The 17,023-nt window shown below is 52.9% G+C and overlaps 5 protein-coding genes across 5 annotated transcripts; 3 read left to right on the forward strand and 2 right to left on the reverse strand.

Annotated features, from left to right (window-relative positions):
• Window positions 1–104: 104 nt before the first annotated feature.
• ppm1 (protein C-terminal leucine carboxyl O-methyltransferase ppm1) lies at window positions 105–1,361 on the forward strand (the record flags this gene model as incomplete). Its single annotated transcript, XM_040851668.1, has 2 exons — window positions 105–369; window positions 451–1,361. The coding sequence occupies 2 exons, from the start codon at window positions 105–107 to the stop codon at window positions 1,359–1,361; spliced, it is 1,176 nt and encodes a 391-aa protein (XP_040706644.1).
• Window positions 1,362–2,410: 1,049 nt separating this feature from the next.
• ASPSYDRAFT_143846 (SUN domain-containing protein) lies at window positions 2,411–3,868 on the forward strand (the record flags this gene model as incomplete). Its single annotated transcript, XM_040841381.1, is given in 3 exon segments — window positions 2,411–2,719; window positions 2,773–3,005; window positions 3,025–3,868. 3 exon segments carry the CDS (start codon window positions 2,411–2,413, stop codon window positions 3,866–3,868), a joined length of 1,386 nt encoding a protein of 461 aa, XP_040706645.1.
• Window positions 3,869–4,616: 748 nt separating this feature from the next.
• Window positions 4,617–5,822, forward strand: ASPSYDRAFT_143583 (DUF292 domain protein; the record flags this gene model as incomplete). Its single annotated transcript, XM_040841351.1, has 3 exons — window positions 4,617–4,875; window positions 5,119–5,714; window positions 5,754–5,822. Coding segments are annotated over 3 exons (924 nt in total), but the record flags the coding sequence as incomplete, so codon positions are not given.
• A 453-nt stretch (window positions 5,823–6,275) lies between these two features.
• Window positions 6,276–11,587, reverse strand: ASPSYDRAFT_55591 (uncharacterized protein; the record flags this gene model as incomplete). The annotated part of the gene is made up of 9 exons (XM_040849063.1): window positions 6,276–6,933; window positions 6,987–7,279; window positions 7,335–7,516; window positions 7,580–8,418; window positions 9,429–9,651; window positions 9,713–11,108; window positions 11,159–11,200; window positions 11,272–11,400; window positions 11,459–11,587. The coding sequence occupies 9 exons, from the start codon at window positions 11,585–11,587 to the stop codon at window positions 6,276–6,278; spliced, it is 3,891 nt and encodes a 1,296-aa protein (XP_040706647.1).
• A 2,871-nt stretch (window positions 11,588–14,458) lies between these two features.
• Window positions 14,459–15,430, reverse strand: ASPSYDRAFT_144519 (sulfotransferase family protein; the record flags this gene model as incomplete). The annotated part of the gene is made up of 3 exons (XM_040841439.1): window positions 14,459–14,998; window positions 15,052–15,224; window positions 15,286–15,430. The coding sequence occupies 3 exons, from the start codon at window positions 15,428–15,430 to the stop codon at window positions 14,459–14,461; spliced, it is 858 nt and encodes a 285-aa protein (XP_040706648.1).
• Window positions 15,431–17,023: the final 1,593 nt, after the last annotated feature.

The raw sequence follows: 17,023 nt of genomic DNA on the forward strand, positions 1-17,023 counted from the left end.
TTCGCCCGCCGCAAGAAACCATGTGCGTGCTCATAAACCCCGCCCCAGGACCACCAGCAGTGACGGAGATCCCCTCCACAACCAAGCTTCATCATGACCCCGCCATGTCAGCCTCACAAATTCCCAACCTCAACACCCTCCGCCGGGGCGCCGGTCGCGGTCGATTACGCGGTCGCGGTGGACACGAGGGCTCTGGATCTGTCCCTAGATCCGGTCCAGCACAGAAAGACCGCGTGGTGCAGGGGACTGACAATGACGCCAGCGTCTCCCGACTGAGTGCGGTTGGACTGGGATACCTCGAGGATCCGTTTGCGAGGGCGTTGACTCCCTTAGGACAGGAGACGAGACGACTACCTATTATAAATAGAGGTAATTCACCTACCCTTTATCCCTTCGGTATGAGGAATTCTAGGTTTGTACTGACTCTTGTGGTCGTTTTGCGCTGAATAGGAACCTACGTGCGCACAACAGCAATCGACCAACTTGTCGCGCGATTCCTCGGTCTAACTGCAGACTCCGACCCAGAATGGAAGAATAAAAAGAAACAGATTATCTCGCTGGGTGCTGGGACCGACACGCGGGTTTTCCGGCTTTTGTCGCTGCGCCCGGCGCTGGATCTTGTTTACCATGAGATTGACTTTGCGGTTAACAATGCCGCGAAAATCAAGGCTATCCGGGGGACGCCGCTTCTACAGCGAGCACTGGGGCGTCCGGAGGAAGTCGATATTTCTGATGGTGCGGATGAGTTGCATTCGCCTGCCTACCATATTCATGCGGTTGATCTACGGACGCTTGCACGGGAGGTGGATGCCAATAATAATACATCTCCCGCGCAAGGTCGGAGTCATCGGCTGAAGGAGCTCGTGGACCCATCACTTCCTACGTTACTGCTTTCCGAGTGCTGCCTCGTGTATCTTGCGCCGGACGAAGCTACTGGTGTAGTGCGGTATTTCACGCACACGTTATTCCCTACTTCGGACGAGAAGAAGTCTGAAGCGCTGGCTTTGGTTATATACGAACCGATCCGGCCTGACGACGCATTTGGGCGGACAATGGTCGCGAACCTGGCGACTCGAGGGATCCAGTTGCAAACGCTCCACAAGTATGCGTCGTTGGAGGCGCAGCGGCACCGCCTCCACGAGCAGGGCTTTGACGGCGGCCAGGCGGCAGCGGATATCGATTTTCTGTGGGAGCGGTGGGTGGCTGAGGAGGAAAAGGAGCGGGTGGCAGCGCTTGAGATGCTAGACGAGATGGAGGAGTGGAGGTTGCTGGCGCAACATTATTGCATCGCATGGGGATGGCGAAATGGCAGCGCTCAGTTTAATGGATGGAGGGAGCTGGAGCAGCAGTCTGCAGACTGAAAGTCGCTTCGGGAAGTTCGGTTGATTGAGGCAGTGAAGACTGGACACTGTAGACTCTCAACTGCTCCAGGGAGTCAGGGACCGCGGAGCGGTGCCGGATCTGCTCCGCCGCACTCAAAGCCTAACACCCACTATTGGGGCAGGCCAACCACTAGCGTTCTGTCTTTGATAACTTTTCAACGAGGCGAGAGTAAGGCTGACCCATGTGGCCCCCTTTCAGAGTTTGAATATCGGATTGTGGTAGCGGAAGTGACGATCTGCTGTTCGAGACTGTTTGGACTCGGACTTGGGACAGGATAGTGGTGCTCGGGGTTCAGTTGCACCATGTGATAGCACACTTCTCACAGCGCATAATTGGAAGCATAATGTTTCACAGTCATTGAAAGACATGATGGGCAGTTCTCCGTAGTCAGCTCCTTGCCATTGGGGTCTTCCCTGTCAGCTCTGCCTCAGTGGTGTGTTTGCTCTTTGTGATCACACGAGTGACGAGAAACACAGTACGAGGGCGCAGCAAGGCTGATTGGCTGGTGGGAAACCGGTTGAACTGGAGCCAATTTATGGCATCCACGAACCGCGGGGGACAACGGGAAAGGGGTTGCTGCTGATTGGCCCGTACCCCTGAGTCGGGTGTAAATAGCCTCGAAGTAGGCCCAAAGAGGAAATATGCCCTGGTCGGACTGTGGATCCTTTTCCCTGTCGTCACTCCAGTCATCCAAGGGTTCTCACACCTGAGACCAAGACAGCCGAAACTGGGCGAGACTGTGCACGCTTGCGAGCGCTCGCGCCGCTTGGGGTCTCGCCTTTGTTTGAACCTCGTATCATCCCCCGGCTCTTCCTCTCTCTTCCTCTCTTTTCCCACCCCAAGTCGTTCGTTATCACTTATCAGGGTCCTGACCATAGTCTTTCGTTTCTTTTCCCCATCTGCTTCCCACGAGGTTGCTTCTCTTCTTATTTCCCTTTCTCCGGTGGACTCGCTTCCACCCCGTGGCGCTCGCGCATTTCCCTCCTTTCCACCAATAGCAAACACTGCTGGCTCAATTCGCTTCAAAATGAGATTCATCTACGCTTCCGCTTTGCTTTGCGCCGTGGCCGCCGAGGCCTCGCAGCACACCCATGGCCGCCTGCACCACCGCCATCATGACAAGAAGGATGTGCACGAGAAGAGAGGCGGCAAGTGCCAGTTTCCCAGTGATGCTGGCTTGGTCTCCATTACCCCCGGCTCCATGAACCGCGGCTGGGCCATGAGCCCTGATCAGCCGTGCGAACCGGGCAGTTATTGCCCATATGCTTGTCCTCCCGGCCAGGTGTCGATGCAGTGGGACCCGAAAGCAACCTCGTATCCCTCTCCGTTGTCCATGGTAGGTTGTCTTATATCGACGAGTGGACTAGCGCACATGTTGATTGTTTATAGAACGGTGGTCTCTACTGCAATGAGGACGGCGAAATCGAGAAGCCTTTCCCCAACAAGCCCTACTGCTCGGATGGTACTGGGGCTGTGAAAGCCCACAACAAGGCCGGCGGTCAGGTCTCCATATGTCAAACCGTCTTGCCGGGTAACGAGGCCATGTTGATTCCCACTTTGGTTGAGAGTGTGGCTACTCTTGCTGTGCCGGATCCCAGCTACTGGTGTGAAACTGCTGCCCAGTAAGTCGTTCATTCTGAGCCGCTCTCTGCCGCCTGATACTGACTACGTTTCAAGCTTCTACATCAACCCTCCTGGAACGAGCCCCGAGACCGGTTGTATTTGGGGTACTTCGTCTGAGCCCGTGGGTAACTGGGCTGCTTATACGGCTGGCGCAAACACCGATAGCAATGGGGATACGTTCGTCAAGATTGGGTGGAACCCGGTCTATATGGAGGACGATGTCTCGTTCCGCAAAACGAAACCTGACTACGGAATTGAAGTCGAGTGTGAGGGTGGCAACTGCAACGGTCTCCCATGCAAGATCGACCCGGCCGTGAATGACGTGAATGAGGTGTCGGGCTCTTCATCCGACGATGTCGGTACTGGTGGCTTCTGTGTTGTTACCGTTCCCAAGGGCGAGACGGCCAGGATTGTCATCTTTGACGGCTCCGGTGGTAGTGGTGACAGCAGCAGCGATGACGACGAGGAAGAGAGCACCAGCACTGCCGAGCCTACTTCGACTGCCACCAGCACCTCTTCCTCCACGACCACTTCGTCTACTACTGAGCCTCCCACATCCACGAGCACCATCACCAGCAGCAGCAGTAGCTCTACCACCAACGCAGCGACTTCCTCATCTACCGAGATGATCTCATCGAGCTCCACGCAACAGGACCCCTCTGGCTCGAGCAGCAGCGGCTGGCCCGGCTACACCTACAGGCCGCATGTGTTTGTCGAGACTGGCTCCGGCGCAGCCTTTGCCTCTTCGACCAGCGAGGCCGCAGAAGAAACTCCCAGCCCGACGTCGGGTGCTCAACAAAACAGCCAGAACGCGATGATGGCCCTCCTTGCCGTCATTGCGATGGCCGCGTTTACATTCTAGCCGAAGATCAAACGTGATTCGGCAACAGGCTCATAGCCTATATATCATCTACTGCTTGGACCATTTCTTTCTTTCTTCCTTTCTTGATACCTATTTGACACTTCAAACTTTTCTACTTCACTTCTTGGATACCGCTTTTTTATACCTTGATATTGATTTACTTCTTGGGATACCTCTTATGATTAACGTTCTTGTACATTGATTGGATGATGATTTACTCCGGGCTTCATCAGCCCAGTCTGACTGGCCGTTCCATGCATAGCATACTTTATTTTTGTTCATAGCAGCGAAAAAGTATAAATATTCCCGACGAACCTATACTTGATAATCATAATTCACATATGCATGGCTTACGCGATTCATTCGTGGTTAAGTGAAGTTACTTAGACATCTAACCGTACTCCGTAGTATAGATGGATGATTGCCTGAGGCGGAGCCGTCCCCGCGGTATCTTATCTGCCTACCATCAACTCCCCATTCCCAACGGCAACACCCCATCTCTCATTCACTTCTTACTCTCCTCGCCACCTTATCGACCTCCATAAACCACCCAAAATGCCACCTTCCCCACAAACGGTAAGCCTTCATAACCTGACAAACACCAAGCTCTTCCCCACAAACAATCCCCTCCCATCCATTACATCCCAAATGCCCCATAACCCCGCACCATACCACCCCTTCCTACACCTCCCTCCTCCCTAGGGCCACAACCAGCCAAACAAACTAACCAGATACCTCCTACAATAACCAGGCAAAACTAACCTCAACTTTACACCTCCTAATCCCACGCCTCCGCCTCCTCCAGAAGAAATCCACCGCATCCTCCGTCGTCCAGCGCCGCGAACTCGCCCAGCTCCTCGAGAACCAGCGCGACGCGTCCGCGCGCATCCGCGTCGAAAATGTCATCGCGACCGATATCGCCGTCGAGGTCATGGAGATGGTAGAGCTTTACTGCGAGCTACTGCTTGCGCGGGCGGGCGTCCTAGATGGCCTTGCGTTTGGGGAGAGTGGGACGCGCGCGCGAGCGAGGGTGAGGGAGGAGGCTGTTGCGCAGAATCATCAACTTCAGAATCAGGGTAGAGCTGGTGCGGGTGCGGGTGCAACTGCGGATTCCAAGAGCGGCGGCGGCGGGGGAGGTATTTTTCGGATCTTTGGCGCTGGGGCGGGGACGAAACAGACATCTCAACAACAGCAACAACAACAACCACCGCCGACAGGGAAAGATACACAGACACAATCGCCAGGTGAAGATGCGGCTGGGGACGAAGCATACTATCTCGATGCGGCGCTCGATGAAGCCGCAACGGCTATCTTGTACGCATGGTCGCGCTTCCCAACCGAGGTGCGCGAGCTTACGCTTCTGCGCTCCCTCCTCGCTGACCGGTACGGGAAAGACTTTATGAATCTCGCCTCGGAAAATAAACTTTCTGGCGTGAAGGTTCCAGAGCGTCTAGTGAAGGGGTTACGGGTGCGCCCGCCAAGCACGGAGTTGGTGGAGAGTTATCTGAAGGAGATTGCGCGGGCATATAAAGTTCCCTGGGGCGAGACGGAGGCGGAGTCGCAAGTTGAAGGGGATGTCCCGGATGTCGATGTTGGCGATTTCACAGGAGATGGCGGCGAAGGAGGAGATGGAGGGGGAGGGGACCTCGACGACCAAGTACGAGTCGGCGAGGTTGTCCGCCGGGCATCTGAAACTGCAGAGTTAACGCGCGCCACGCCGCCGAGGGGATTCAATCCGCACTCGAGCCCTGTGAGCGTTGCCCCGCCGGGGCCAAGATCTGATAACCCAAATCCGAGAGTTAAGGTTCCCGATGATAAAGATGGCAATTCGTCGAGCGCGGCCGCAGTCGGGGTATCGAGCCCGAGTCCTAGTCCGAGTGCGCAGCGGAGAGACAAGAGTGGAATTCCGGATGTGGATGAATTGTCCAGACGGTTTGCGGCGTTGAAGCGGTAGGACTCCTACATACACACTTACCCTTTATTGCTCTCTTCCAGCCATTATGATTACGGCCGCTTGGTTTATGGTTTGTTAATGTGACGATGTCATGGCAATCTATGTATGTATTATGTATCCAGGTCTAACTCACATATACATCTTCTTTCCTTTTCAAGGGTCTTCCCTTCCTTCTTCTTTTCGTGCACCCGTAACATAACCAAGCCAAGCGAGTAGAGGTATAAAGCAGGGAGAAAGCAGATGCAAAGTAAAAACAAGGTAAAACAAAGTGAAAGAAAGCAAAAGTAAGCAAGACACCCTCTATGCACGTGTCCACCATATATACAGTACATGTGGCCCCAAAAATGCGATCATGATCAACGATAGATATATAGATGACCCAGAAAAAAAGAGTAAAAAAAGCGAATATATATATACTCGAAATGCTTATGTGACCATATCACATAAAAAAAATCACATATCTTCCTCCTCACCGGGAAGGAATATTTCATGACCTGACCCCTCGTAGACAAAAATAGCAGCGAAACAGCCGAACACGGAGACGAGAGCGACTAACCACCACGCGAATCCGACGGTACCAATTTCCAGACCATAACCGTACCATGCACCTGAGAAGATAGGTCCGATCGTACGGAACGCAGAGGAGACGGATTGGCCAACGCCGTGGATGGTTCCCAGGACGGACGGGTGTGGGGAACAGTTGTTGAGAAGGATGATTGAGGTCGGGAGGGTGAATGTTCGTGCCGTGACCTGGAGGAAAAGGACAACGATAATCGAGAACCAAACCCAACCGCCGTTGGCTTGGTTCGGGGGCGGTGTGCTCGAGGGAGCGAGAGCGATGTAAGGTGCGAACGCGTAAGCGACGGGAAAGAGCGTTAGGAAGTATTGGTAACTCTTGGCTGTTCCCAGGCGGCTGTTGATGGAGGGATAGATAGTGAATTGGAGGATCATGCCGATTACACCGAGAATTGCGGTTGCGAAGCCGACACTCTGCGGAAGCATGCCCAATCCACCGGTGAAAATGAAGGGCAGGCTCTGCACAGGGCTGGCGGGATCATTTGAGTCGTACCGAGGCGTAGAGAGGAAAAGGAGCCAAAGGTTGTTGAACGCACTGCTTAGGTTAGACACACTGCTTTCAATCAGATGTGGTTGGTGCTGACGTACCCCATTTGGAAATCGAAGAATGCTTGAGCCAATAGGGTGCAGAAGACGTTCTTGGTCCAGATCCGTCGGAATGGCAAGATACGAGGAGCATGACGTCCAGGTTTGGCCGTCTTCTCTTCAAGTTCGTAAGTCTCGGTGGCCCTTCCAAGCAGGGGCCCTGACTCTTCGTAATCGGCAAAAGGTAGTCTAGAATACAATGGCGAGGATGAAGGAACGGCCGCTCTAATAACACGAGCAACAATTCGTAGAGAATATGTACCGATACCTGGCTTCCCCTTGCACGCCTCCAGAGTCTGTGATTTCTAATTAGCTGCCGACATCCATATAACAAGGAAGAGGGAGACCTACCTCTTCAAGACCAGCGGCGACACAACCGGCACAGAAAGTGAGGAAAATCGCATTGGCCAACATGGGCAACGCATAAGGATAAGTCATAAGCCATTGAACCCCTTTCTCACCTCCAAACGAGGAATTGGGGCCGAAAAGAGTAGGGTAGGTTCTGACTGGGTCAGAGAGCATTCCACCCATGACTGCAATTGCCATTAGTTAACCAAACAAACCACGCGCGCCGAGCCACGAGGCAGTCAACTTACCAGGCCCAAAAAGGGAAGCAATATTAAACCCAATAGGCAGAATCAAGAATGCTCGGGAATGGTATTTCTTTTCCTTCACATTTTCCGCAATCATGGTCCGGATAATACCCACGGTCCCGTTAATGGCGCCACCAAACGACCGCCAGAACACGGCCTGCGCGAATGAGGTCGCAAAGGCGACACCCAAACAAGAGACCGCAGTCCCTATCAACCCAACAAGGAGGACGAACCTGCGTCCTCCCCACTCCGCATCAGCAACACGGCCCCAAGGAATGGCCGTCGCAAACTGGGCGGCCGTAAACGCACCCTGGAGAATACCGGCCTGAGTAGAAACGTCGGAATCGGAGAGGTTCTCGTCAAAGGATTTGAGCTGGTAGAACATGTACGCCTGCAAAGACGCAATCTGCAGGAAGTCAAACACACGACACAGGCCGAGCAGGGCCAGCTGCTTCTTGCGCGGCAGCGACATCCATGTCACCGGGCCCGGCGTCGGCCGTGGGGGAGGAGACATCTCGACTCGGTTGAGGTCGAAGTTCGGCAGCTGTTGGCTTTGAGAGCGGGAGCGCATATGCCGAGGGTTGCCGTGGGAGTCGTTCCATTCGAAAGAGGTATTCCTCAGGGCCATTGCACTATCGTCGTCGTGGGGGCCAGAGGAAGAACCCTCTGAGACGTGAGCGAGAGAGACGTTTGATTCCCCGCGACGGCGTGGCTGAGGATAGGAAGAGTCGGAGGATGGTTCGCCGCCTTGATCGTGACCGGAAGCCCAAGAGATGTTGCGGGAATGGCGGGCATGCCGGTTTTTAGGAACCTGGATGCTACTACTCGATGGCGAGGGCTCGCTGCTGTCGTCGTCAGGTGAAACAAAAGCAGCCAACGATTGCCGATTGGGTCCAGTCATCGGGGCAGGCGTTTGAGAAGGCTAAGAGAGGTGCACCGGCGCGTTTGGAGGCGCTAGCGGACAAGGCGACGTCAGAGGGCGAAGAGAGGGAGTGGAAGACGGAGAATTATCCGCCAAGCAGCAATAAACGTTAAAATTAAATTAGAGCGCAAGAACCGAAGAAGAAGAAACGCAGGACGATAACGAGTGGAAGGCAGCAGCTGTTACGGGAGTGGCGGAGAGAGGGATGCGATGAGGAACTGGGGAATTGAAGATTGGAAATGGAAGGTGCAGGTGCAGGCTCGGATCAACACTGCCGCTACTCGATCAGTCGCCCCAATGGAATACCGATTGTATTTCTATTGTTGTTTCTTGTTCACCGCGCTCAATCTCGTCCCAACACTCTCTTTAATTAAGAAGAAACCAGCCGTCAGGATATTCCTTTTCTCTGCGACCTCAACAGCCCTTCCGAACGGCAAGCCCAGCTGCCTGCGTCATTGGTTTACGCTTACGGAGTAGTAACATTTAGTTACATGTTCTTCAAAACGATTAATTTTAAAATAATCTAGTGCGGGAGCTTGCGACGCCGTCCCACCCGTACCGTACGCTCGTATTTGCAATACTGTGCGATCCGAGCTGTCATCCTCTCCAATCTCTCTCTCTCCTCCAATCCCATGCACACCCAGTTTCAACCTTTCCTTCAGCCGCCCTGATCTGCATTATGCACAATCGCCAGCTGGCCTTCTCGCTCAATTCTATCTCCTACGTTTGGGGCCCGTACCCTGAAGATCGCAAGACTTCTGGGAAAAGTGGACAGGCGATTCTGGAATGTTGTGGCTTCCTCGTGGGCGCGATTATATAACAAGTAATCAAAGTTCTATATACACACGAAGATCTATACTACAAGCTGCCCGCATCGTAGACTATCATCTATCCCACGCGCGCCCATGTCTCTCCGACAGAGGAAAGTACCGCGCTGGTTCACCAGCCGTCCAGCGACGCCAGCTCCACCAGGGCAAATTCGAAACCTGGATTGAAGTTTTCGGCTCACTGGCCTCGTCCAGGTCCAAGGCTTCCGACGAGTTTCGTCTCACTCTGTGGGAGAACTGGTGTTTTCGATACACCCGGAGCACGACGTAGATGCCGATCCCGGTGAACAGAACACCCATGGTCGGTGCGAACCATCCAACGCGGTCTAAGCTGTTAGCCTTTTTCTCTTTTTTCTTTTCCTTTTCCGCGAAAGGCGAGTGACTTACTGTATGCTTCTTCCAAAGCTCCCGGTTTTTTATCTTTATCTTCGGAAGCTGCTGGCCCTGTATTCCCCCAGTTCAGATGCGCGCCGGGATGGTCGGGGTCCACCCAGGGAACAGTGTTGAGGCCGGCCTCGGGGATAGTTGCCGCTGCGTCTTTCTCGCCGTCGCCGTAGTAATATGTATTCTCGCAGGTGGTTTCTTCGCAGTTTTCCTGGAGGCCCGGTGACGGAGTAAAGGTAAACACTTTGCGCGATTTCCCGAGAACGTTCCCCTGCGAATCAACGGCTTCCGCATAACTATAGCGGTAAAATTCAGATGCCGTGTACGAGGTCTCGAACCCGTCCTTGCGGACCCGGTGGAGGAGTGTGTAGTTGCCCGTGGAGTTGTTCGTTCCGTAGAATCGCCAGTATTTGATACGCGTGGCGCCATTCCAACTTGCGTAGAAGGTCGTTGCAGAGGAATTATAGCTTCCCTTGGAATAAGTCCATAGAGCTGGGATGTCGGTAGGATTTCCTACCCAGCGAAACTTCTGGGCTCGATAGTTCATGATACTGGCCTTGCCGATATTGGCCCATAGCAGCAGATTGCCCTCCTCGTCGTGCTCGGAGATGTAGGCATTGTTCCCCCAGCCCATGAAGATGTTTCCGTTCGACAGGACTTGCATGTTGCCTTGGCTGGAGCTGATCATATTAAGTTTATCCGGCCCGTAGTCTTGCAGCTGCGTAGCTGTCTTGTTCATATGGTCGATTAGAACAGTCATTCCTGAAGAGTACCAATGCGTCCTGTTGAAGCCGTTGTACCCGTTGTTATACAGCGAGAGCAGGGTATGGGTTCTGTTTTGGCTCATCCACCGAGCGTCATGTTGCTGCGAGAAACTGAAGTTCGTATTGTTGAACGACGGCTTCGCACCATGCAACTGCCAGATTATAGACCCGTCACGGCCCGAGATCTTGTAGATTGCGCAAGTGTGGCGCGACGAAATGAGGTAGTTCCCCCCTTCGTCCTTGTCGATCGAGTTGATGTGGAAGTAATCCCACGGGGAGCGCGGTTCCAGCCCGGTGCCCGAAGTATCCGTAGAGCCAGGGTATGTATAGCTAAGAGACGGGTCGACATGATCGAGTGATCTCCATTCAAACAAAACATTGCCCGTTTCGACATCCACCTCTTGAAATACGCTTTCCATCAACCAGCCCATGCCATTTTTTATGTTCCATATACTCATATCGAACTGCCGCTGCTGGTAAACCGTCAGCAAGGCCCGCTTGCCGCCGTCAACGAGCTTGAACTCGTGCATGTCGCTCGATGCCATACCGCCGCCGGGGACCACGGTCTTGACAATATGGTAATGACTGTCCATGATAACGCCATGGCCCCTGCAGTAGCCATTCTGCTGGACCCCCTGGAAAAAGCATAGATGGTCTTTGCCCTTGTATTGGCATACGTGCATACCGTGAGCATTCCCAGGCCCGGAATTGCCCCAACCGCTCCAAACTAAGTTCTGTGATCGACGGCATTAGCGCCAACCGCTCGTGTAGCTATACATCCTTCGCTCCCATACATACCCCATCATTATCGTAAATATAAGGGCCCGAGTTCGTTGCTTCGTACGGACCGATGAATATGTAGCCGGGATGAAGCTTTTGTGGAATGCGACGCTCGAAGGTGACGATGGGAGAGAAAAGGTCGGGGCGCTTGTACGTGGTAGTAATCAGCAACCATCACCTGCTACTTCAAAGCGACTTCGCTTACCGATTTGAAAGCTGCATCGAGTTCTGCAGAGACTGTCTGTAATCCGCTCAATATCGCGATCAAGATACAAGTAACCGCGAGGAGGGAGTGGGCAGATGATCCCAAAGTGATGGCAGCGAGGAAACGCATGGGTTCTTCACATCACCCGGTCTGGGTTGCCCGGAACCAAACCGCGGGAGAACGAGCGAAATATTGCCAGATAAGGGGCTCGAGGAGGTATTCAATGTATACACTGTGCTTCTAAAAAGGGACTGCGCCCCAGGTAGTAAGTACAAGCTGCAGGTGAAAAGATCGACACAATGATATTAAGACGAGCAGCAAATCGTCAGAAGATAGACGAGAGTTTAATGTTTTATTCTAAGGGGAAGGACAAGCTCGCGATCATCGCGAATTGGATACGAGGGGACTCCAGTCACGGATTTGCGAGCCCCCGGCATGGCGCTTCAGGGATTCCATTTCGACTGTTCGAGTGGTTAAACACAGCAGCAGCAGTGGCTCAAGCGTCTGGAATAATATGGACCAAGCAGTTCATAGTCATCCGCACCCATCCACTAGAAACCCACTGCACTGCCCCACACCGTTTAGAAACTCCGATTGCTTCAACTGACGGAGATGCTTCATCGATAGTGATGATTGGCGCTTTTGGAACTTCCTGCTGCACGCTGTCGAGTGTTGAACTTGCACTAGCGAATGGAGTCTCAATCCGGTAATGCGACACGAGGTTGCTGTCCTGTTTTGACAGTCTGTCAGTACTACTAGTAAGCAACTGGCATGCGTCAGATGCCAAACCAGACTTTGCGACTGGAGACGTAAGTCGTCCCTCCCGAAAGAAGTGGCTGGTAAACGGCTGGTAAACGATACATAGGCCAAGCCACGGAGTTGAAATAAACGGAGAGCCCGTATCGTAATTACGGATCGTGGAGTCGGCACCACAGGGCGCTAAGGTGACTTAGGACGACTAACCATGGGCCCTCCTGAGGAGACATATGGCCAAGAAAGCTGGGGCCGCCTAAACCGAAGACGTCGAACGGCCGCGTGGTCCGGCCACTACTGACGAAAATACGTACGTCGACTTGTATCCGTCCCAATTGCGCGCCGCTGTCGACGTTCCTGGGAAGACGTAAGCCCTGCAATGCTCATGTACCTATTGAATAGAGCTCGAGTGCAGAAGCGCGGGCGGAGAGGATGGGAAGCTCCAGACATGCGATGCCAAGAAATGGCTTAGGTAACCGGCGTCTCCCGTCCGCATCGTTATGCACGAGGTATGAATTTTGAAATGGATTTATTCTGGACTCTGGACTCGATCTCACGGAAGTATGCTGGCAATCTGTATTCGTAAACAACCTAGAGGGAGACAATGATGTATCCATGCCACAGTACTTGTTTGAGTGGCTGGAATGCTGCCCCTCGCTGTGGTTTATGCAATTATCTAGGCATCCAAGTTTTCAGAGTATACCGAGTCATGCAGCATTCAAAATAGCTTCAAGCATGAAAGTTCCATGATTGCTTGCGTCTCCCCATAGCGGGTGTGGCTCAATAGTTCTGCCTCGTCATCGTGCATGGGGCCGCGAATAACTCGATATCTATTGGAGATAAGTATGACCTGTCCAGAGACAAATACTGGACAACTCGGAAATAGCCATGATGTACCGTAAAACCCAATCGAACAAAAAGAAGCTCCAACTATGCGCCCGGCACGAGCGAACTCGTCCTCCCAGAGCAGAAGAACTCGTTCAACAGTCAACGACCCAACACTGGTGACAGGATGGTTACATTCATTTGCAGCCGGCACCGGCCACCAAACGTCACGACTACAGTGACCTGCTTATCACCCTCAATGGACGTAATACTCGATTCCAAAGTAGGAAGCTCGCCCAATGGCTTGTGACAGCCTTCCATGATCCATCTATTAGTGCTACTTCTACTTGCAACCAACCTAGAACTTGGCACGCAGCGAACGCTCAGATCCGAGGCTCGGAGCATGATGGACGTGGGCCGGCCAAGCACAACGTTATCGGGGATTTAATTTCAGAGAGGCCGGGCAAGTTGGAACTCTGTCGCCTGCATCGAACTCGTTCGGCTGATCGCTGATACTTGCCAGTAGACGAAGTCAGTCCATGTCTATACATAGTAGGTCTGAGATTGCGGTCGCCGGTGTGCTTATGCCAAGCGAGCGACAGCGCAAAAAAGAAAAAGGACCCGCTCGAACCGAGTGCACGAGGAAATTTCTCGCTGCAACTGCAACTGCAACTGAACCGAGTAGCAACGGGGAGTGAATCCGAATCCTGCAATTGGAATTAGCAGCCTGGAGGTCGCTGGCCTCGTAAGGCGCAAGGTTGGGGTGCTGCCCGTGCTAACTGCCACCCCCGAAGCTGTGCGACCGATCATTCGTGCATTGTCCATACCCATGTCTCACTGCATTTTCCGCCAGGTTAACTTCTTGCCCTGGCCAAGATATGGGATCCGGATTCCCAGCTTCCCCAAGACATCCTTGAGGGTTGCTCTGCCAGTCTTGGAGCCTGGGTGTTTTCTTGGCTTACTTTAGATTCCATTGGCAGTTGGCACCATGCGGCCTGGGTACGGTGGGGTTTTCTCAGTAAGCCAGGGGGCTGAAATAGGGAGTCAATTACAGTGACAAGGACCTGGTCGTTTGCAGCAGAAAAGCGATTTGCTTGAAATATGTAATTCTATAGTATTTTTCCTTTCCTTTTGTGATATCTATCGTAGGCAGGTGGGGGGTTTCGTGTCACACCTGTCTCAGTAGGCTATATAGCTAGTATTAAGGTATACCCCCAAAAGCCGCTTATTGGTATAAATGAGATATAACGACGGATAAACGCAAGATATTATCAAGTTCTGGGCATAAAAAAAGAGAGAAAAGAAAAAGAAACAAGTCCCAGAGCTGGAGGTATGAAGGCTAAAAGATCATGACCACACGCCCAGCGTAGGCCACGGTGAAGAAGTAAAAAAGTAAAAAAAGGCTCAAAAAAATAAATCGATCTACCGCGAGAAACGCTTGAATGCCATGGTGGCAGCGAATCCGGCAGCAATGATCGTGCCGCCCACAGTAACAGCCTGGAGAGCGGCGTTGGCCATCTGGCGCCGGTTTCGGCCACGGCAGCGCTTGAAGAAGTCGGCCATGTCGTTTCCACGGGGGAATGCAGTGTCTGGAACTTCTTCGCCGAGGAACTCGCACAGCGGGCCCCAGCCGTCGCCAATCTTGTACTCGAGCAGTCTCTCTGGAGGAACGAGGGCGCGGACCTCTGCGACGTGGTCTTCGTAGACTTCCTTGCCCTTGTTGGGGAAGTCGCCGCGGAAGAAGGTCTCAAAGAACTTGTTGAGCATGGGGTAGTACATGCTGGCGGCCCAGCTGAAGTTCGAGACGAAGCGGTGCTCAGGGTCAGACACACGCCAGTGGACCGTCTTCATGACGGATGCGTGCCATGAGTCCACCTCGCGAGTGGTCAGAATGACCTTAGCATTGGGGTAGGCTTCAATAAGCTCCTTAGCGAAAGCACAGGCGGGCCAGTCGCAAACAGCCTGCCGACAAGTTAGTACATATACCCAAAAGCAATGACACAAAGTGCATTTACCTGGCAGTCTCCTAGAAGCTGGTCCCACTCCTTGCGGCCAAATTCACCCACACCATCATACTTGGCGAGGAGAGCGTCGTGCCACATCAGGCAGTCAGGAGGGTTCTCCATACTGGCAGACATCATGTGGTAACATTTGAGGTAGCCCAAGCGTTCAAGAGCAATGCGGAGGGCTATCCAATTGAATTGGGTCAGTCATGGACAGTGCAGACGAGCACTGGAAGTTTGACATACAAGCTGTTCCTGTTCGGCCAACACCGAGAGCAAGCACCTTCATGGGCACAGTGCGGTGGCACTTGCGCCTGTCGATGTTGGTGTCACTGGTGAAGACATCGGTGGAAGGCTGAGGAGCCAGGTTATCCGAGTAGGTCAAAGACATTTTGTTGTTGTTCTTATCAGATAAGAACAAATAATATCGTCCTGGCGAAAATGCTAACGAGAGTCTGGATGGACGAAAGCGTTACAGCTCAAAAAGAAGGAGCACAACAATAGGGAAGAAAGATCGAGAATGAATAGTCCCTGAAAGAAACAGCACGAGACGAACAGGCCTTGAAAAAGAGAAAGGGGACGACGAGGCTGATCAGCGAGAATAAAAAGTATTGGAATCCTCGATAAGTCATCAATCTGGGTTCTGTAAGATGGACCTCTTAGCGCTGTAACGCTAGAACGAGTGGCGTTGAAACTTGCAATGCGTAATTGTATGAAAATTATATGATAATATAAAGTCAAAAATAACAGGAGACGGCGCCCAGGATAGAAACCGGCCAATCCGCATGTGGCAAGACTCCTGGGCGTCGAAAGTCTGGATTTGCTTAACTGGGGTGCCGCAGGACGGAGCGTTGACCTTCATTTGACAATCACAATATCATGTAACAACCTGCCCGATAGTGCGAAACAAACCCCCCTGCCATTACTCATGATCGCCCATGCATTCCGCCCTGCTCGTTTCTCCTGTTTCCCAGGTTGATTCCCAGTACCTTCTTGCCCAAGACGGTCATTGAAAGGGGAAAAAGGCATGTATGTAACGGTGGCCTTGTAAAAACACGAGAATCTCAGGGGCCCGGTAGCAGTGGTTGGATGTCGATGATAACCGAGTAAAGGCTGGTCACCACTGTGAAGCGCGGTGATGGAGTCCACCTGGCCGAAACGCCGTGTCGTGAGTGGCTTTTGGCGGCTGGAAAGCAGGAGGGCCCACTGACGGATCATGAAAGTCTGTGGGAGACTGTGGGAGACTGTGGGACGATGGGGGAAGCGCCAAGAAGCCCCTCGGCAAACCAGAGATCAGCCGCGTAGGCTCGCAAATGCGATTCTGGAATTTCTCCCCAGTCTTGTCCACCGTCAATCCCGGACTGACGCGTACGCTCTCCGCTCGCCGGCTGGACTTGCAAATAATCTATGCCAGGATATTAGGACAGGCGCTGAAACGGCGCTCTCCACTGGGCGACGACGAAACACTTTCGCAGGTTCGTCGCTGAACCTCTCAAACCGATGATCCATCCTTCGCTTTGATCGCCATACTCGTCACAGACTCGTCGCGGACTCGCGGTCCGTTGCCGTGCCACAAAATAATCTTCAATTCCAGAAGTCGAGTGGGGTCCGTCGAATGCTGTATTGTAAAGAAATCATGGCTCGACTGATTCCGACCTGAAAAAAAGTGGGAAATGGCGTTCAATGACAGCGGCCCAGCGAGATAAGATGGGAATTGTTGTTGATCCAGCCACATTCGTAACCTCTCGTCCTCCGTAAGTCGTAACCAAAGAACTGGCTTGGTGACAGCGACGCTGTGCTTGATGGCCCCGGGGCCTTCCTCTTGGCCAGTTCTCGATTTTTGGTTCGCCCATCTTGCCGTTGCCAACCAGGTTTGACATCTCGTGTTGAACGCTAGTAGCAAAGATAATCTGTCTATCAGGAGTTGCCCCGCTCACACAGACTCAACAATTCCTTGGAACCGCGTCGGGTTCAGGGGTCAACT

Source organism: Aspergillus sydowii (assembly GCF_001890705.1).
Source record: "Aspergillus sydowii CBS 593.65 unplaced genomic scaffold ASPSYscaffold_2, whole genome shotgun sequence".
Taxonomy (NCBI): domain Eukaryota; kingdom Fungi; phylum Ascomycota; class Eurotiomycetes; order Eurotiales; family Aspergillaceae; genus Aspergillus; species Aspergillus sydowii.